At 39.2% G+C, this 21594-nt stretch overlaps 1 protein-coding gene across 1 annotated transcript in view; it reads left to right on the top strand.

Annotated features, from left to right (window-relative positions):
- Positions 1 to 21594, top strand: part of PLCL2 (phospholipase C like 2) — a 124440-nt gene that overhangs the window by 97942 nt on the left and 4904 nt on the right. Inside the window, exons 3-6 of the mRNA XM_048510782.1 lie at positions 1073 to 3559; positions 4578 to 4781; positions 12480 to 12555; positions 18784 to 18893. Of these exons, the coding sequence (XP_048366739.1) occupies positions 1073 to 3559; positions 4578 to 4781; positions 12480 to 12555; positions 18784 to 18893 (2877 nt within the window). The remainder of the gene's footprint in view (positions 1 to 1072; positions 3560 to 4577; positions 4782 to 12479; positions 12556 to 18783; positions 18894 to 21594) is intronic.

Genomic DNA, 21594 nt, shown 5'->3' with positions numbered 1-21594 from the left:
TTTTCGGGGATGTCTTATATTAGGGGAAACAGGGTATGTTAAGAACCATCCTCTGTGGATCAAATGCATGAGTGCCCCAGTACCTTTTCTACTGCAGATAGGAAAGTGTTGGAGAGCAGTTTTAACAAGCAGCTAATAGAGAAAGTGTTAAGCTTTTCCAGTCCTCTGCTAATCCCAGCTCATCTCCAAAGTCACTTGTTTTTTTTTTCATTAAAGAAAACTCCATCAGGAAAAGGTTCACAAATCCACAGTTTTGGCCCTACCATTCCAGTTAACCTTGTGTTCACATGCTGACACATGAGTTATGTCTCATAGTTGAGATACTTTTGATAAAATAGTATATACTAGCAGTTAATCCCACTGTAAAATGAAATAAAATGAGTTCTAGATGGGGGGAGGGCAGGCAGGAGAGGGCTGTCCCCCCTGTTTTCTAAGCCCTGTGCAGTGTGGGAAACAGGGAAGGGACCCATTGGTTGCGGGTTTGTTGTTAGACATTCCAAACCCTTAGCAAATTATGCATAGGAATTTTTTTATTGAGGACCAAACCAAGGGTTTCATATCTCAGTAGAGGTTTAAATGTATTACCAGATTTAGGTCCACTTACAGTGTGAGTTCAGCAGTCAACAGCAGAGTACAATAAAGAAACATATCCAAATGTCTTTTTGGCTTCATGGTTTTGAATAAGTCTCTCGGCTGGAACTCATTATGGAAATAGTATGTATTATCTCTGAGGGTTGCTGTAAATATTGATCATAAAATATTTTGATTACTATGTAATGATCCTGTGTACACTCACCTTATAATAAGTTTCACTGAGCTGGCTTGACTTGCCTCTCAGTAAAGATACACATGACAGGGGTACACATCTACTCTATTCAATGTTCCCCTAGACATGAATTGTTGAGGACAGATCAGTTCATCCCCAGGACAAAGATCCCTTTGAGAATACCTAGTAGGCCCACAAATCTTCACATTCCGGCAGAATGAAGTATATTAAAAGTAGCAGACAGGTAGAAATATCTACATGACATTTGGCAGATATTTCCTTATTCTTTTCTTTTTCTATTTCTAGGATGGTACCAAGCAAAAAAGAGAACGGAAAAAGACCGTGTCGTTCAGCAGCATGCCGACTGAGAAGAAGATCAGCAGTGCGAGTGACTGTATTAATGCTATGGTTGAAGGCTCAGAACTCAAAAAGGTTCGATCCAACTCCCGAGTATACCACCGATACTTCCTTTTAGATGCAGATATGCAATCCCTACGTTGGGAACCCTCAAAGAAGGATTCTGAAAAAGCAAAGATTGATATTAAATCAGTCAAAGAAGTGAGAACAGGAAAAAACACAGACATTTTTCGTAGCAATGGAATTTATGACCAGATTTCAGAAGACTGCGCATTTTCTGTCATCTATGGGGATAATTACGAATCTCTGGATCTTGTTGCAAATACTGCAGATGTTGCAAATATCTGGGTTACCGGACTAAGATACCTGATATCTTATGGAAAACATACACTTGATATGCTAGAAAGTAGTCAAGATAAAATGCGGACTTCATGGGTTTCACAAATGTTTACTGAAACGGATGTAGATAACATGGGGCGTATATCATTGTGTAGAGCTGTACAATTTATCAAAAGCCTAAACTCTGGCTTAAAAACGAGTAAAATTGAACTGAAATTCAAAGAATTACACCGATCGAAAGACAAACCTGGTACTGAAATCACAAAAGAGGAGTTTATTGAAGTTTTTCATGAGCTTTGCACTCGCCCTGAGATCTATTTCTTGTTAGTTCAGTTTTCTAGCAATAAAGAATTCCTTGACACCAAGGACCTTATGATGTTTTTAGAAGCAGAACAGGGTATGGCACATGTCACAGAAGAAATAAGCCTTGAAATTATTTGCAAATATGAGCCTTCTAGAGAGGGCCAGGAAAAGGGATGGCTTTCCATAGATGGTTTTACAAATTACCTTATTTCAGCAGAATGTCACATATTTGATCCAGAGCATAAAAAGGTGTGCCAGGACATGAAACAACCTTTATCTCATTATTTCATAAATTCATCTCATAACACATACTTGATAGAGGACCAGTTTCGAGGCCCATCGGATATCACAGGATATATTCGTGCTCTTAAAATGGGGTGTCGAAGTGTTGAGTTGGATGTTTGGGATGGTCCTGATAATGAACCTGTAATTTACACAGGTCATACAATGACCTCACAGATAGTCTTCCGTAGTGTAATTGACATTATTAACAAATATGCATTTTTTGCTTCAGACTACCCTCTTATGTTGTGTTTAGAAAATCATTGCTCTCTCAAACAACAGAAAGTGATGGTTCAGCATATGAAGAAAATACTGGGGGACAAGCTGTATACACAGTCTCCAAATACAGAGGAATCTTACCTGCCTTCTCCTGAATATCTCAAAGGGAAAATACTATTGAAAGCCAAGAAGCTTTCTCCTAATTGCTCTGGGCTAGAGGGAGATGTTACTGATGAAGATGAAGGAGCAGAAATGTCTCAGAGAGTGGGTAAGGAGGGTGTGGAGCAGCAAAATGTTGTGCCAGTAAAAAAGTTCCAGCTCTGTAAAGAGCTTTCAGAAATGGTAAGCATATGCAAGTCAGTTCAGTTCAAAGATTTCCAGGTTTCATTTCAGCTTCAAAAATACTGGGAAATGTGTTCCTTTAATGAAGTACTTGCTAACAGATATGCCAACGAAAATGCTGGAGACTTTGTGAATTACAACAAACGTTTTCTTGCCAGGGTTTTCCCTAGTCCCATGAGGATTGATTCAAGTAATATGAATCCACAGGATTTTTGGAAATGTGGCTGCCAGATAGTGGCAATGAACTTTCAGACTCCTGGATTAATGATGGATCTCAACATTGGTTGGTTTCGACAGAATGGCAATTGTGGTTACGTACTACGACCTGCAATCATGCGGGAAGAAGTTTCTTTCTTTAGTGCAAATACAAAAGACAGTGTGCCTGGAGTTTCACCACAGCTTCTTCATGTTAAAATTATTAGTGGGCAGAACTTTCCCAAACCAAAAGGGTCAGGTGCCAAAGGTGATGTTGTGGATCCTTACGTCTATGTAGAAATCCACGGGATCCCTGCAGATTGTGCAGAGCAAAGGACAAAAACTGTGCATCAAAATGGGGACAATCCAATATTTGACGAAAGTTTTGAATTTCAGATTAATCTACCTGAACTTGCTATGGTGCGGTTTGTAGTGCTGGATGATGATTATATTGGGGATGAATTTATTGGGCAGTACACAATTCCCTTTGAGTGTTTACAAACAGGTTATCGGCATGTTCCACTTCAGTCTTTAACAGGAGAAGCTCTAGCACATGCATTCCTGTTCGTACATGTGGCTATTACTAATAGAAGGGGTGGTGGGAAGCCTCATAAACGGGGTCTTTCAGTCAGAAAAAGCAAGAAATCCAGAGAATATGCTTGTATGAGGACTTTATGGATTAAAACCATTGATGAAGTATTCAAGAATGCGCTCCAGCCCATACGGGATGGTACAGATTTGCGGGAAAACATGCAGGTATTGTATTTGATTTACTTTCACAGAAGATTAGTATTTACATTAATTTGTTTAATGCAATCAACTTATGTTTCTGTAACCAGTGGACATAGTTCAGTGTAGATGTTAAGTCTATGAACATCTATGAACATGTAGTCTCTGAACATCTGGAGAGCCGCAGGTTGCAGTCCTAAACCATTAAATTTTCCATTTTGGCTTTGCATGTGAAAGGAACAGTAGACAGCATACGAGCCTGATAATTTATTTTAATTCTCCTAACAAACGTGTCTTGATATCTGAATATATCCAGTATGTTGGTCTGACCTCTGTTACCTCAAAGATCTGGGGTGGGGGTGGGTACAATTATATTGAGATTGAGATTCTGACCATCCAAACTGTGTAATGTCAGGATGACCCTTTAGCAGTAATGAAGTCTGAAATATGAGGTCTTTGTTATATTAATTTGAAGGTAACTTCTGTATTCACTTTGGCCTTGGATTTGTTTACCTGTTAAAGGGAATAATCAGAGGCAGAAATGGGTCTTGAAATATTTTCAGTAACCTTGGACAAGATCAGGTCTCTACACTCATAGCTTTTTCATCCTATAATGAATTATCATAATGTAGAGGTTTTGTCTATGGAAGATTAAAATGAATGACCCAATGTGGTTATCCAGAAATACCTGTCAACCTTGAAGCTTAAAAGGATTTGCAAGTAGAAAGCATGGTGTCAAAGTCACAGTGGAGTGAGAAGCTTTTACACACTTCACCTGGGTCAAAAAATAATTTTTGACCAAACTGCTGAAAACCAGAATTAATTTTCCACAGCAGCATTCGTGTTTAATATACTTGATAAATGCTGCAAACATCTAACTCTTGCTTACCTTGGACACCTGTCATTTTTCAGGTCATGGATGAATAATAGTTTTTTTGTATTATTATATTTGTTAACCTGTATTTCTTACCTGTTCTGAAAAATAATTGAATTACCTATTGAATGAGATATTAATTTTTTCCTTTCAATTTTTTTTAAAAAACAGAATGCAGTAGTTTCATTCAAAGAGTTGTGCGGCCTTTCTCCTGTAGCAAATCTCATGCAATGTATATTAGCAGTATCGACACGCTTGGTGAGATCTGATAATACACCCTTAGTGCTAATGAATCTCAGCGATCAGTATCCCACAATGGAAATGCAAGGGATTGTTCCAGAGGTTTTGAAAAAAATTGTAACAGCATATGAAATGGTGAGTGGTCTTGCATCTTTCATATCTTAAAAATAATCTTTTCAATCATGCCTTTTTAATATGACATCTGAGACAGTATTTTCCATCACTTTTTGTTATTTTTTTAAAAGATCCGTCTCACAAACTAACATGAGCAGTGTTCTTATATGAGCAGAAACTTTAGAGATTTGTTTAATGTATTCATGTAAGCTATTTATAGGCATGCTTTTCTCCTGATTACTGGTACTCAAAGGGGAAGAACATAGCAAGACCCCATGCAAGTAAGTCAATTGGGTAACATTAGTATGATGTTTATTAATTTCTAGTAAATTTACCATCTGCACATTTTTGGCATTTCTCAATGACTGTAGCTTCATACCCAAGCTTTATGTCTTCCTTTCATCAGTTCAAGAGAAAAACTTGGAAGTGATGTTTTTAGGGTTCAGTTTTATGATTCCTTTTTCAATATCAGGTCTGAGTGGTTGTTCAAACCTGGCTCTCCCAGATTGTAGTCTGAGACTCTAATCATTTACCATACTTGCTTTAGCATGGTGGCTATTATTATACAATACCAAGTATCTAGTCCTGGATGTGATCTGCGAGTCATGTGGTAGTGAACCACCTGATTGTTTCTGCCAGGCCTGACCCTGATGAGTCTTCTTTCAAAGGCCATAACTTCCCTGGAAAGGGGCTTGCCTCTTTTCCCATGTCTTACTGACAGAAACCAAGGCTTGAAGCCTGGCAATACTGTTGTAGCTTCCTAGCAAGGGCCATTTAGGACATTTGTTTCTTAAAGCTGCAGGGATTCTGTCTGTCATTTGGGAAGAAGTGTTTTTTAGATAGAGATTTCTTTAAACCAGTCCCCCCCCCCCCCCGCCAACAAGTTTGTAGGAAGATCTGTCTTCTCTGGATTTGTTCCCAGTCCCTAGATTCAAATATCCACAGACTTAGCTATATTGAGAGTTGGAAACATTGATAAATATAAATATCATATAAGAAAGTGGACATAATTTATAATAACATCATAGTAATGTTATCACAGAATAAGAATATTACATTATGTTGTGTAGCCTGTTGTTACTTTTGTTTTAAGCTGTTGCTTCTGCTGTGTATTAAGGTGAAAACTGGGCATTTCCTTAAGGAATGTTTTGTAAACAAACCTTGGTTACCATGGTATTTCTTGAACTATCTTTGATATTTACATTTTTTTCATTCTTAAGTATGCTTCTTGGTTAGTTCTGATCTAATAATATTAGCATTTCAAGATAATTTCTTTTTGAATAAATATTAAATATTCCAATTTACTATTTAACATTCCTTCAACAGAAATATCTCCCTGGCTATAAAAATGAAAGTAAACACTTACAGTGACTAGAGTGATCATTTTATTCTGTCTCTGTTTTTAGTTTGGTAGAATTTTTGCACAATGAGTAACTAGATAGCTCAGAAAACTTGCTTATTAAACTGCAACCATCAATGTAGGCTTTCTCCAATAAGGAACTAGTGCATACCAGAGTAATTAAAAAGACAGAATACTACAGGGGATAGAAACGTGATAGAATGAAAATGCGTGCAGTATTATGGGAGAAAAATACAATTATTAAAGCACAAGTGTCAAATGAACAAGTGTTTTCAGTTAATTAGAACATCCCTAGATAGTTGTTACATCATAAATTTTTGCTACAAAACTGAATCATAAAATTTATTCTACAACCTTAGTCTATCTTAATGCATGTGAGCCAGTGAATTTTCATTTGTGTAGTTGGTTTCTGGCTTCTGGTCTGTGGCTTAGTGAAAAGGTTGCAAATGATCTAAAATGGTTGTTCAATCTAGTCTTTGATTAAGCGCATTAGGGGAGACTCTAGATATGTGTATCACAGAAGAAAAATTGTTATTGTGTAAAACATTTGTCTGCATAGCTTTTGTCAACTACATTTAGGAGTTGGTAGCTGAAACCTAGAAAAAGATATTGTAGCTAAAGTTTTACTTTCACTTTTTGCTGCTGCTATAGGTAAGCTGCTTTAAAGTACTTCTCTGTTTGGCACTAGGAATTTTGCAACAAAAAAATGAAAAGCCATGCTTCAGTTTTGTTCAATATTCTTTTCTGTCAGTGGATGTGAGAGTGCCCCCACCAGCACACAATTTTAGCACTGAGAGGAGCTCAAGCTGTACATGTGCTCCTGTGTTTTAATAGGTTTGCCAGGCAGTTGCAAGTGGGAGAGTTGTTCGGAGTGTGTGTGTGGGGACAGGGGCGGGGTGGGGGGGCAGTGTCCTGGGAAGAAAATTTTAAAAAAAACATTTGTTGTGTAGCAGCATGGAGTACAAGATTTCCCAACAAATTGGGAACCTCAAACAGATTTGATCTCTTAAACCTTATTGAAACAGTAGTATTTGGGTAGCAGGTAGTTCATTCTAAATATAAGTTACACTCAAATGCTTTGTTTTCTTAGGCAATTTTGAACAGCCCTCAAAATCAATTACACTTCATTATACATTGCCTTTGACTGTCTAGGTCTAACCACAGCTGGTCTGTAATGAGGTTACTATTGATTGCTGACTTGTTTGCAGGTTCTTTTCTCAATGTGCTGCAACAGCTTGACATGAAATGCTTCTCTTAAAGCAGTGATGGTGAACCTTTTCGAGATCGAGTGCCCAAATTGCAATCCAAAACCCACTTATTTATCGCAAAGTGCCAACACGGCAATTTAACCTGAATACTGAGGTTTCAGTTTAGGAAAAGCGGTTGGCTCCGGGGAGTGCATTACTCGGGAGTAAGCTTGGTGGTAGTTGGTGGCTTTGCTTTGAAGCAACCGTGTAACTCTTCCAACGGGTGACTCACGACTAGGAGGGCTTACTCAGGAGCAAGCCCCATTGCCAGCAACCGAGCTTACTCCCAGGTAAAGCATCACGCTTTGGTTCTTCGCATGAAAATCAGTGGGGTTTAACAGCGCTTAACAGGATTACCTACACTGCTTCCCCAAAACTAGGTCTTAGGTTTAATGCTAATAATCGAGCCCAGCGGCCCAGGCCAGCCTAGATGTGTGTGTAGAGGGTGGGGCGACTGTGTTTGCGCGTGCCCACAGAGAGAGCTCTGAGTGCCACCTCTGGCACCCGTGCCATAGGCTCGCCACCACTGTCTTAAAGCATGTGCTTTACCAACCCTGGAAGAAAATATAAAAGGAGTGACCAGCACACTGCAAAATTTCAAAGATCTGCAATTCCCTGCTACTTGTAAAAACAGGGTTTCCACACCTACCCGCGAGTGCTAGCCTCGAATACAATCTAATGAATTTTGTGGAAGTGGCACTAGACTTGAAACTCAGCCTGGGTCCTAGTAAAACTTTCTACTCTCCTGTCCATATTTTGGGTGGATTTAGAAAAAAAACCCCCACCTTTCATTCTGTTTGGTTCTCTCTCTTTTGTCATGTTTTAGAAAAATATATAAATTGCAAATCTAGCAATTCTGATGACAAAAGAATATGTAAGCCTAAATGTTTTGGGCCATAAATATAGGCATGGTAATGGTAGAAAGAAAAAAATGAAAAACAAAACTGCTTCTAATATCAGTATGGGGTGTTAGTGGCTTTTAAAATACAATTCCTTTGCTGCATCAAATTCAACCACTTCACCTGACCTTTGCTAATATAGCATATATTTAGAAAGAGTACATTGCATAAAAAGCCTACATACTTTAAGAGTTGCTTTCCCTTCTCTGTCTCATTGAAGTAAATTCAAGTCTAAAGCAAATAACTAGACTGCAGTTTTACATCCAAACATCAGACTTAAAGAGCAATTTTTTCTCTCTCACATATGCTTTGTGGTCCTTAAGGTAAGACAGAGTCCCTTCAGTGTATCCCATGTGCAGTTCATGTGCTTTGTGCCTGACCAAGAAAGGGAGCACAAAGAAGCAATATAGGAAAGAGGCCAGCGTATATTTCTTCCCCTTGCTTTATCCTTTCAGTTTCCTTTCCCAATTAGATTTAAACCATGGGGGAGAGAAGAGTACCAGCTTGGGTCCAATTACAGATTGCTGAAAAGCAGAATAAACAAAAGATTCCATGAACCCCTTTTCAGTTAAGATTTTTATTCAATATGATTTGCTGGACCGAACAGCAATTTTATTACTTTCTGATCCTGTTCCAAACTACAATATTAGAGCTAAAACACCAAACCAGATCTGTGCTAGGGATGCGGATGATGGCAGAAACAAAATGGTTTTGAACATCATGAGGTCAACAGTAGTATGGCACTGATTTAGATATCAAGTACATTTACAGTTATTCCTTACCTATAACAGATAGGCTAATAATTTTAAATGCCATCATTTTCTGAAAGCTTATTTAAAAACAAAGCACGTACTTTTGAATGGGAAGAATAGTTTCTGTCACTCTTCCCTTTGAATTAGTTTGCCAAACTTACAGTCTGTTGCATATTTCAGCTCCAGATCTGATTTCGTGATTGAAAAATAAAAATTCTACCAAGAATTGAGGAAAATTACCTCCATCTTGTTGTCAAAGAGTGGGGTACTCTTGTTTGTCAGCGTGCACAATACTGAGGGTCAGTGTTTTTGATCCATAGTGGTTATGAGCACCTCCTCTATGGGAGGTGTGTTTGAGATTTGGGGGGACATATAATATATGCTTTCTCCTTTCTCACTACTGCATAGGGTCATAGAGAAAATAAAATCAGATAGGGTGAACTTCATTCCAGTAGCTCCTAATTGACCCCACCCCATTGGATTTGGCTTTCAACACAATGGTCACTGGTAGGGGGGAACTATATCTCTTTTCCATCACATGGCAACCTGATCACAATAGGTCCAGCATCACAATATATCGGCACTCCACTTGACTGCATGGTTAATTCACCAGATGCAAACTGGTTGGACAGAGTAGGCATCACATAAGGGTATAATGTTGGACCATTGTTCTTTTCCAGAATTGTTTGACTATTTGTTATGACTCAAGGCTACTGGTCTTTCCAGTGCTTCCATTAAAGTTCACTTCACTGCCATTTCAGCTTTTTATTGTTCTCCTGTCTACATTATAAAAGAAGCCCTGAAGATTAAACAATCTGTATCCACTGTTGAGGGACCCTGTGGCTCAATGGTGCTTGTCCCTTTTTCAATTGACGTACAGACCATTTGTGCCTTCAACATCTTGTGACTTAACTATCCTTCAAAGTTGACTTCCTTGTGGCCATCATCTCAGCACATAGCTCTTAATGATTCCTCATTCACCACATTCCATGGGGACAATGTGGTATTTGTCCAAATTTGGACTTCCTCCTTAAGATGGTTTTCAAATTCCACGTCTCATGAGATATATTCTTACCTTCTTTCTTCTCAAAGCCTCAGTTGGCTGCTGAATGAGCATTACATTCCTCAGATGTATAGTGGGCACTGCTGTTTTATTTACACCACACTCAATCTTTCAGACAGGATCAAACTCTTTTTATTTGTTTTAGGGGTTCAGAAAGAGGTAAAACAATATCAGCCCAGTCCTTCTCTAGATGGGGGACATATGCCATCAAAATAGCATATGACAATGCTACTGTTGACTTCCACTCCCGTTGAAAGCTGATTTGACTAGGGCCCAAGCTTCCTCATCTGCCCTCATTACCAGGATTGAACTGAGGATATATGTGGAGTGGCAACCGGTTCATTGCTGTCCACATCAATTTGCCCCTATTCCATAGATGTGGACTCCAGGAGCATTTCTGCAGTCACTGTTTCATTGAGCAGCCACACACCTCCTCCAGGGTAAGTGAGCTTGCTGTTCTTTCACGTGGGACTGCGCAGAAGGCACGAAGATGAAAACAGTGTTGCACTTACCTGTCATTGTTGTTCATCAAGTAGTCTTCTGTGCAGGAACACTCTTTTATTTATTCATTATGGTCATTAACCAGAGTAATTATAATTCTAAATAAATAAATAAACATACTATAAACTTAATACATAAAATCCTTCTGCAAAACATTACAATACGACTACAAATCATTAAAAATTTAAATACAGTAAGTAATTATCACAACAGTGAGGAGAAACTTTTACTCATTGATTATTGTATCACGATGTCATAGTCCAGTTATTTCTGATCTTAGCTGCTAGTCAGGCATACTTGGTAACTTTATAAGCTAGGGCCGGTTAATGTCTGATAGTAATGTTTTCAGTCTGTGGCGTGCAGGCACACATCCCTCCTTTTCCCTGCTGTAGGCTGCTATGGTTGCGTGTCATTCATATTCTTCCACATCGGTGAAGAGAGAACTGAGGAAAGAGTGCTCCCCCACCCCTCCATCATATACCTATTTGGGTGGGAAGAGTAATTGATTCTGGGTGTGAGGGGGGGCACACTCCTTCAGAGCTGAATTTTTAAAAAGCTTTTGGAAGTTTGATCTTCATGTCTTGCCTATGTGTGAGCAGACCCATGTGTGTCTGCACAGAAGACCATTTGATGAACAACAGGTGCAGGTAAGCGCAACACTTTTTAATGTTGCGCAACCCTGCACTTGGAGTGTACTCAGGGCAAAGATAGCATCTTGCTAAACACCAAGAAAAGTTTAGTCTTTACTTATCAAATTCCATTACTGGTACAAAAAGAAAATGTCCAGAACAACAGAGAATTGTATGTCACCTTTAAGACAGACATACGATCGACTGTGGTAAAACTTTTGTTACCCAGAGCCACATTTCATTTATTGGCCACAAATATATATAACCATGTGCTTAATGGGCTGTAGATGTGGGAGGGTGGGGGAATAGGAGGCTGGTATTTCCTGCTGCCCCGCCAGCCCTGGCTTGCTGTTTGTGGCAGGGAGACTCAGGAGAGGCAATGGGAGGTAGCCAGGCAGGAGAATGGGAGGCTGGTGCTGGGGAATCAGGCAGAAACCACCACTGCCCCATAGGGCCTTGCTTGGTTTTTGGGGTGGGAGAAGGCTGAGTGGGGGAATGAGAGGTCCAGGGGATTGGGAGGGGCGAGCAATGCTGGTCGGGGGAAATGAGAGGCTAGTGCCGGGGCTGGTAGGGCAGCGGGTGGCAAGCCACTGCTTCCCTGGTGGGCTGGCTTGGTGTTTGACACCGAAGGAGGCCAGGAGGAAGAATGGGAGGCTGGTGCGGAGGCAGCGGGCAGTAAGCTGCTGCTGCTGCCCCAGTGGGCCTAGCTTGGTGTTTGGGGTGGGGGGGGCAGGGGACTGGCAGTGGGCTAATTGCCATGCAGGACTCAGTTCTACAAACAGCAGAGTCCTTTATGGCAATTGCCGAGGAATGTGTCATCGCAACATTAGGCAATTATTTGTTAGGATTAAAATGTTAATTTTTAATGCAGTATATGTTTCTTAGTTGTTTTGGCTGCAGGGGACTCATGGTTACGGTTACTGCTACCCATCTTTACAAAAAAAGATGTTTTTAAAGTATCCATCAAATGTAATATTGTCATCAACATTGCAGTATTTGTCAGGTAATATAAATTGTTGAAAGAGAGGAAAGCTGAAGCTCAGTACTAGAGCACATATTTTGCATGCAAACCTGTCTTCAGGTATCTTCAATTAAAGGATCTCAAGTCGGACAAAATAGACAAAACTAGGACTAAATAGATCTCTGCCTGAAATCCTGAAGAGCCACTGTATGCTGACATAGATAGCACTGGGATGGGTAGGTACATCAATAAAAAGCTTCATATGTTCAGCAAAAATATTTAAACTACCTGATTCTGTTTTGAACAGATGATCCTTACTATCAAGACTCTGATAGAAAATGCAGATGCTGTATATGAAAAAGTAGTCCAGTGCCAAAAAGCTGGTAAGGAACACTCTTATTTTCAAAATGTGACTACGTTAACTGTCTCGCAGCATTCTACATACAGTATATTCTATTAAGTTAAACCAGTCATTCTCAGCCTTCTTTGTTTTTGTAGCATCCTATCATTGCTTGATGTTGCTATATTTCTCCTTGTGAAATGTTAGTATAAAATAATTATGAATTATATGATTGCTTAGTATAAATTCATATAATTAATCAACATTAATTTAAATGATTAATTGTAATAAGTATAAATACAATCAATACAAAATGAAATAGAACATTTTAACAGCATTTAATTCATATAGTGTTCCACTTGAAATAATATATGCCAGTTTAGTAAATTTCAGAGCATGGAAGACAACTTTCTGACTTTGCTACTCCTGCAGCCTGCTGTGTACCCCACAATTAAGTTCCTGGGGACTGATTGACACTTGTGTACTCGAAGGATCATTGGGATCCAAGTCCATACATTTACATTTTTAAAAATTGCCCTATGTGACAAATTAGGCTCTTATGGGGTTAATTTGCAAAAGTGCAGTTAGCCAGAGCAAGAGCACCACAGTAACAGCCAGAGCGCAGCCTTATTGGCTAGGCTGTAATGGTATAGCTGGCACCCACAGATAGGGGGTGCTATCTGCTATAAAAAGCAGGAAGAAGCCTGTCAGTGAGCAGAGGGAATTGACAGGCTGCTTCCTGCTTCCTGCATGGCATCTGTTTTATTTTTAAATTAAAATTAATTTTGTTTTGAGAATTTTTTTGAAAATGTTGTGACACATCTTGAAACAAAAGGTGACCCACTTGAGTGTCACAGAACGGATTGAGTATCACTGCCCCAAACCATGTAAATGTACAATTTTAAGATTTTTTCCAAGTTGTGTTCTTTTGTTCATTTAATAAATGGATTATTAAAGGAAACACGTGTGAGTCTTACATGCGTTCATCTATTAATTTTACATTCTCACTCACAGAAATTTTTAACTTAATTTTAGCTTTATGAATCATTTAGAAGATAAGTGACTTGCCAAAGGTCACAAAATAGTTTAACTGGGATAAGACCCAAAGCTGCCTGAGCCTGCCTTACAGTGTTAACTGGGGCAGGAATTAAATGAATAGCTTCTACTTGACAATGAAAGTTTAATAGCATTTTAAATTATATATAACATTTATAATGCAGGGTATATAGCCAATCTCTCTCAATTACCTCTACCTTATATTTGACTATGAAACAGAAAAAACATGCCAGCTCATTTTATTTTCTACTCAGTATGGATTTATGTCATGGTCAGATCTTACCATTTGGAAACAAGGCATTTGATGTTATTGGTTGTGAGCCAAGAGTTCTTAATGTTGATTTCTGTTCCAACTTTCTTGTTATAAAGCAGAAAGCAATACATGTCTTGAAGGAGGAGTGACGTTTCACAGGGCCAGGCAGATCGAGGCTCTAAAGCAGGGGTAGGGAACCTGCGGCTCTCCAGATGTTCAGGAACTACAATTCCCATCAGCCCCTACCAGCATGGCCAATTGGCCATGCTGACAGAGGCTGATGGGAATTGTAGTTCCTGAACATCTGGAGAGCCGCAGGTTCCCTACCTTCTCTAAAGGAATGCATTTAGTCATGGAGCTGAACTGTTTAATATTTAGTTACTCAGTTATTAAAAGTATTAGTGTGAATTCATTGTTTTGATGCAGCAATGTGTAACTTCATTAGGTAAAGGGCTGGAAAGTATGCAGGAATCATGTGTTCTATTTTACGTAAGGACAGATTCTACACTAGACTGGTGTTAGTAGATTACCGGTAACTACTACTGTAGCGTAGATAATGCAACTATAAATCAGAAAAGAAATCTAGTATCTATAAGACTTCTGTTAATTAGTTATATTATGGATAAACTACTGAACAGCTAATAAACTGCAGAAAAGAAAAAAAATTAACAACTGCTACAGGATATCACTGTTTTTCAGAGTTTTTACACTGGGGAAAAAGAGGCCAACTGAGTTAAGGAAAAATGAAGGGATGGTTTATAGAAGAGGCAGTAGTAGCCTCCAGTAGCAAAATACGAAGGGCATTTTATATGAATCACATAAGAAGTTGTGAACGCACATGATAGTTGCCAAAAGAACATGAATTCAAGCTGTCCATTTCACTTTTGTGCCAAGACACATACCTGGATGCTTTCAAATGCCATGACAAAAATTCTTATTATTTCTTTGTCTTTGTCTCAAATGAAATTAATTCATCTCAAGGTCTAGCAATGTTTTGTTAATTTGGACTAAGTCTGAAAATAATCTCGTAAAATAATTTTAGTCCATTAAAAACCCTATTTTCCTTTAACATTTTAAATTTTTTGTCACACTTCAAAAAAAATAGGGTATAGCAATTCTTTGGAACTGAGATAACGAATCTCACATGACGTTCTCAAATTGTAAAATCACAGCAATTAGCTATATTAGTACATTTGTGTTTTTTATCCAATGACAGTTCAGATAAATCTGCAATTTTATTCTGGCTCAGGTGTGAAATGGCTCCTCAGAGTTGTGACAAAAAGTATTCTTTAAGCTATGATCTGTATCCACAATGAATACGGCATTTAAAACAGGTCAACTTGTAAGGACAGGAAATGTTAAAGTTAATATTGTAAAAGTCCACAGTGTGAATTAATATAAGATAACAAAGGAAATAATTATATAACTGGAAACCTTCACATAGCATAAATTGCCCCAATTAGATGCAAGAGGAGCTATTTTTAACGCTAATGGAGATGTGATGTTGAATAGGTATAAGAAATTATATCAGTTTCATCCAGCAGTCTTAATGTTCAGCCATCCAACTGTTATTTGGCTAATGAATAAAATTCATATGCCAAAAGTTGCCCCAGAGATGTCTTATGATGAACCAATCCAAGGACACTTTGGGCTATGTAATATATAGCACACAAATAATACATTACAGCCATTCAGGGAATGCATTGTTTCTCCTTCTATATGTCTCTGCCAGCCAACTATGGTCATCAGTTGGCTATCCCACCACTTAGGATGGTGGGTCTTCCATTGACCAGAGGCCCAGCCTTTCCCATCATGGCTCCAGCTCTGTGAAAAAGGCTTCCTGAAGAGGTGAGAGCTGCCATATCCTTGGAGATCTTCAAGAAGAACCGTGATGCTAACCTCCTGTTTGCCACAGCTTTTGAGGCATTTTTACAGTGGAAGAGGGGGCATTTTATGGTTTATTTTATTTTGGCTTGTTAAACTGAAAATGTTTTTAATGATTTTCAATTCTGTTTTAAATTAAATGCAGTGATGGGAACTACTGGAAAGAGAAGGGAGAGAAGTAAAGGAAAGGCAAACCAAACAATAGCAAACGAAAATCACAAACTGGTTCTGGTGGGTTTTCTGGGCTGTATGGCCATGGTCCTGGTGGATCTTGTTCCTAATGTTTCACCTACATCTGTGGCTGGCATCTTCAGAGGTGTATCAGAGAGGGAAGTCTGTTACACACAGACTTCTCTCTGTGATACACCTCTGAAGATGCCAGCCACAGATGGCTGTCAACCTCCAATACTGAAATGTCCAGTCTGCATTTCAGATAGCATGGGGGAATAATGACAAGTCTGGCTTGAACACAACAAAGAAAGGAAGAGGCTGAAGGAAGAGAATGGAAAAAGAAGCAAGTGGGAGGGTCAGAGTGACTCAAATCGGGCATAAGCTGCCAGGGCCGGCAAAGATGGGAAAAGGCCGACCTGACAACATTAGCAACCTGGGCTTCCAAAGAAAGGAAGGCATCCAGGATTACCCCCAGACTTCTGGCAGAAGCAGATGGTGTTAGCTGAACTGCATTAAGAGTCATTAGGAGATCTGCTTAAACTAGTCTGCTCCAGCCCTGCCAGAAAAGCAGCTGCGCCAACCTGTATCAATCCAGCTGCTGTTGGAAGTCATCTGCAAAGTGGCCAGCACAGTCTCTGTCCCATGACCAGGCAGGAAGCCAGACTGAAAACCAGACTGGAATGAGCTGATGTTTCATCCAGGATTACCTGAACCTGCTCATCCACTGCTCTTTCAACTACCTTGAAAAGGTGGATTTGAAAATGGGCAATAGTTTCCTAGATCAGTCAGACCCAGGGATGGTTTCTTGAGCAAACATGTTACCAGTGCCTCCTTCAATGGCCCCGGGAAGACCACTTAATCATAGCTGCTGGGGGGCTTGTAACTTCTTGCAGCTGGTTTTCACCAGCGAAGAAGGCATGGGTCCAAGAGACAAGAAGTTGGCTTCAACGCAGCTAGGATCCTTTCAATGTCATCCCCTGAGAGCCAGCTGAAATGGTCTAGAATAGGGCCAGACAACGGCCAAGGGGCAGATACAACTGAAGTCAAATAAAAAAACAGTGTGGACTAGTCAGACTAGGATCCAAGAGATCCTCGTTTTAATCCCAATTCTGATCTGAAAGATTGCCAGATGACCTTGTATTAATCACACATTCTCATTCTAAAGTGTCTCACAGAGTTGAGGACAAAATGGAAGCAAAGAGAACAATTTATATCTCAGGCGCTATGTCAGAAGTTGTGCATCCACAGTTGACTTTAAATCCCTCATGGAGAAGGAAGTCTTTGGCAACATTATTGCCACAGAACAAATACTGGAGGTTTATCAAGACAGAGCAACATTACTTATTAATACAAATATTTGCCAACGTGCTGCTATTCTATTATGCTATGGCATGCTACTCAGAACCCACAAAGCAAGTCAGAACTCTTGCTCACCCACCACACCAATTTAATTATAGCATCAACTTTGTCATTTCCTCAACTCAGTTTTACAAGTAAAAGTGGGTCATTACTGATCCATGGGGTGACATCACACCATAATGTCTACTAGGCAGACTGTGTTTACGGGGTGGTTTGCCATTGCCTTTTCCAGGAGACTACCCTTTACTCTCTGCAAGCTGTGTACTCATTTTTTCAACCCCAGAAGGATGAAAGATTGAGTCAACCTTGAGTCTACTGAAACAAAATTCCATCAGAATCCAACTCCAGTATGAGCCAGAGCTTTGACTGCAGTACTGCAGTTTACTGCTCTGTGCCACATGTCTCCCAAATTCAGTGTGGAAATCAACTGAGTTAATAGCTTGCCACATGGACTACTGGGAAAGTAGTGGCCACTTATGCCATCTGGAACGCCTCTACAAACTTACACATAGAAGATATAACATTAATGTACTTTCCCTAAAGCTCCACAAATGGAAAACAAACCTTCTAAGTTTATCTAAATGAAGCTTTATTTATTTGGAGAAACAAATGGCTGTTCTAATACCTTTAACAGACCAAGAGTCTTAGGGGTGCGGTAGGGCAGAACTCAAAGTCCCACTGGACTTCTCTTCAAGCAGTTCTACCTCAAAAGCTTGCTATCTATACTATCAAAGACAGTGAAATCAAAGATACCATATGAACCAAACATAACATCTGCATCTCACTACTAATCAAAACAATGAATTCACACTAATACTTTTAATAACTGAGTAACTAAATATTAAACAGTTCAGCTCCATGACTAAATGCATTCCTTTAGAGCAGGGGTAGGGAACCTGCGGCTCTCCAGATGTTCAGGAACTACAATTCCCATCAGCCTCTGTCAGCATGGCCAATTGGCCATGCTGGTAGGGGCTGATGGGAATTGTAGTTCCTGAACATCTGGAGAGCCGCAGGTTCCCTACCCCTGCTCTAAATCCATGATCAATGCTACTGCTAGTATAGAATCTGCACTCACTCAGCTGTTGAACGGGAAATTTTAACCAGTAGGGATTACACTGACTGCAGACTGTTAATGAACCCAGAACTTCTGGGTTTGGGCTTGTGGTTTTTAACAAGAAAATGGTACTGAAAACTGATGTGTTTAAAAATTATGGGTTAGATATGGAGATCCTTCAGCTAAGTATTATGACCCATATGAGGATTGTCTATGGTATGCACCATTCGTGTGAGTGGGAGTGCTTGAAAAAATAGGATTCCTGATACCCAGGGTTGGTGTGTGTATGTCAGCAGTCATGCATAGGCAGGAGGAGCCCAGCGTATATGCAACCTATATACCTTTGCTTTGTGCTTTTTTCTGCCTTTGGTTTGACACACTTGTCGATGACAGAAAACTAACAATATAAGACATTGCTTTTCAAGAGCATCTTCTAGTGGGTAAAAAATGATGCTACCAATATCTGAATAAAGTTTTCCTTTCTCCCTTAGCAATGGAGTTCCATGAAAACTTGCAAAACATAGGTGCAAAGGAAGGTTTGAAAGAGAGAAAACTACAAAAAGCTATGGAGAGTTTTACTTGGAATATTACAATTTTAAAGGTAATGTCGATTTACTTGTGTTTCAGAAAAAGTGGGGTCAAATTTACCAACAAAATTGGGAAACACTGATAACCTCTCTTTTAATTTTGTGATTTTCTTTGGGAACTGTTTAACCCCTGTACTAAATTAGCAATACATGCTTTTTGTTTGGGTGAATTTACCATAGGTTGCCATTTCAAATTCATTACCAGAAGTATGATAACTGTCGACAGACTAATATCAAGTCCAGTTCTGCTAAGTAATAAAAATATTTTTAAAGCAGATGCAGCTTTTGCTTGAACCGTAAGATGTGGAAAGTTATGGCACTGATCTTTTTTGCAGTGTTCGTTGGACATAGCTCGAAAGTTAGATCTATTGTTTGTTTAAATTATCTTGAATGAGATGGGAGGGTCATGAAACATTATTGATGACTCAGAGGAAAAGGTGAAAAATGAGTGCAATCTAAAGTAAACAGTAAAATCATTGTGGAGTAGAGGAAGGAAGAACACAGTACAGTAAAGCAGTAAATAAATTCACCTATGTTCTGGTCTAAAACTGGACAGTGTAATGGATTTTCTGACCAACAGCAGTTTTCTTCCAGGTTTCAGACATCATCTGTCTATTTCATCCCTTGCACATTTTTATCTCCTTAGCCCACTGTATCCACTAGAAAACGGGCGAAAAACTAATATAGTGTGTCAATTTAAACTACTTAAACTTTTTCAGCTTACCTGTGGGAATATTAATTCTTTTCCTTGTGGACCTGATTAAACTGAGAAACTAATCCTAAACAATAAATGGCTAACAGATGAAATGTTGTCACAACTTGAGCCATCTGGCTGAATCCCTGCACCGGACTTCATTTTGGGATAAAGAGCCTCCTAGTCCTATTAGTGGCAATTAACCAACTCTCCGCCGCTTTTGCTGCCTCCCCCCCTCCCCCATACACTCTGACACATTAAAACCTTACTAGCGCCGCCTCACACCTCCAATTGGATGGCGTATGGCGCACCTATAGTCCCAAAGCTCCCACACATCTGAAAACCTTGATGAACTTGGGCCTTCCACACTGAAGTTCCAGGGTATCTCAAACTATTTCACTCCACTGATGAACAGTCTTTTCATGTAGGACTTTTCATAGGGGAAATTATGGAGGTGGAGGAAGCATCAGAGATTACTGCACTTCAGTTTTTGTTTCTTTAAAATTATATTTAGAAGATTGTGCCATTTTTGTTGAGTCCCCACTTCCAATCTGCCAGTTATCTTTGACATTCCTAAAACGTTCTACTTCTAGCAGAATCCTCAATGGTTTGAACATAAAAGCTTCAGGAGCCAAGCCGATGACCGGTACCCGCGTAGAGAGTGACGAAGGGCTCCTAAAAGAGGCTCTGTGTAGCTATTAGGAATCTGTTTGTCTAAAAAGAACCAGCTGTATTAACATTAATGCAGTTAGAGAGAGAGAATTAAATATTTTGCCGTTCTTTTTGAAATCAATCAATAGCACTTAATGATGTACACAGTGAAAGTATTAACACATTTTCATTTATAGTAACTGAAAATGCTTGCTATACATTTTCCCCCTCTGTGCTTTAACTCCGGAATAATTTTTGGGTTTACATTTTGTATGAATATAAAATCATGCATTTCACAAAGCTTTTTTTTCACAGAAGAGTACACAATTAAAATGCAGAAATGTTTCAATTTTTCATCTACAGTGTTTTCTATTCAGAAGAATTAAAAAGTGTAGCAAAGTTAGTACAGCTGGCTGCCTACATTTCATCACCCAATTCCCTTTATCCACTGAGTAACTCATCTCTGTTCTAAACTGTGGAGTCTATTTTAATGTTGTAACATTTTATGTCACTCTTTCTCTCCCACACATTTTGAAGCCTTCTTTCAATTTTTCAAAAATAGTTTCATTTCACCTCCTCTCAGCTTCATTCTTCCTACTCAGATTTGTTAGAGGATCTATTGTAGAGAAATTTAAACCATACAGACTGTAGCTCTCATGTTAATTCTCCCACACATTGCATCAATTTAGCAGGTGGGTTGTGTCCAAACTGTGGAGTTGGATCCAAAAGTACCTCTACACTCACAAAAAGACCTTCTGTAGGCTGGAAGATTTATTTCACTCTCACAAGGGCTCATTCGGATCCAGTTCCATGATTTGGATCCAGCCCACTGCTTCCAGACTATTTAAGGATCTGTCAGTCAAGTGCATGGGATCATGACTTTTTGTGTGTATTTTTCCATTCCATACCCTGAACAGCAGTAAAACATTTGTATAAAATAATGACCCCACAAATAACGAAAAAAAAGCACAAGAAATGGCAGACTGGGAAACGAAGGCCTCCCTGGCAGTCGCACTGGCATGGAAAATACTTCAAGGAGGTCCTTCTGTTTCATGTGTTACCAGCACAACAAGGGCCAGCAGTCATTGGAAGTGGCAATTACACTTTATTTGGTGATACATGAACCTTGGCACAAGAACTGAAATCTCACCTTCAGCTTCCCAGAAAGATGCCAGGACAGTCACAAAATAAATAGCAAGAGCAAGAAGCCAAGCCATCACTGATAAACCTGTTTTTGCATTTCATTGGCTAAAAAAAGTGCATAAAACAGAATTAAGCATGAAGAAAAACTCAACTGTAGAGAAAACATGTAGAAATGGGAATTGTAAAATAGGCTCAGTACTCTGAAATTTGTGATAGAAAATGTTTGT

The sequence above is a fragment of the Sphaerodactylus townsendi genome, linkage group LG11, assembly GCF_021028975.2.
Source record: "Sphaerodactylus townsendi isolate TG3544 linkage group LG11, MPM_Stown_v2.3, whole genome shotgun sequence".
Lineage (NCBI taxonomy): Eukaryota > Metazoa > Chordata > Lepidosauria > Squamata > Sphaerodactylidae > Sphaerodactylus > Sphaerodactylus townsendi.
Note: the sequence above shows the minus strand (reverse complement) of the source record. Positions and strands in the feature narration are given on the sequence as shown.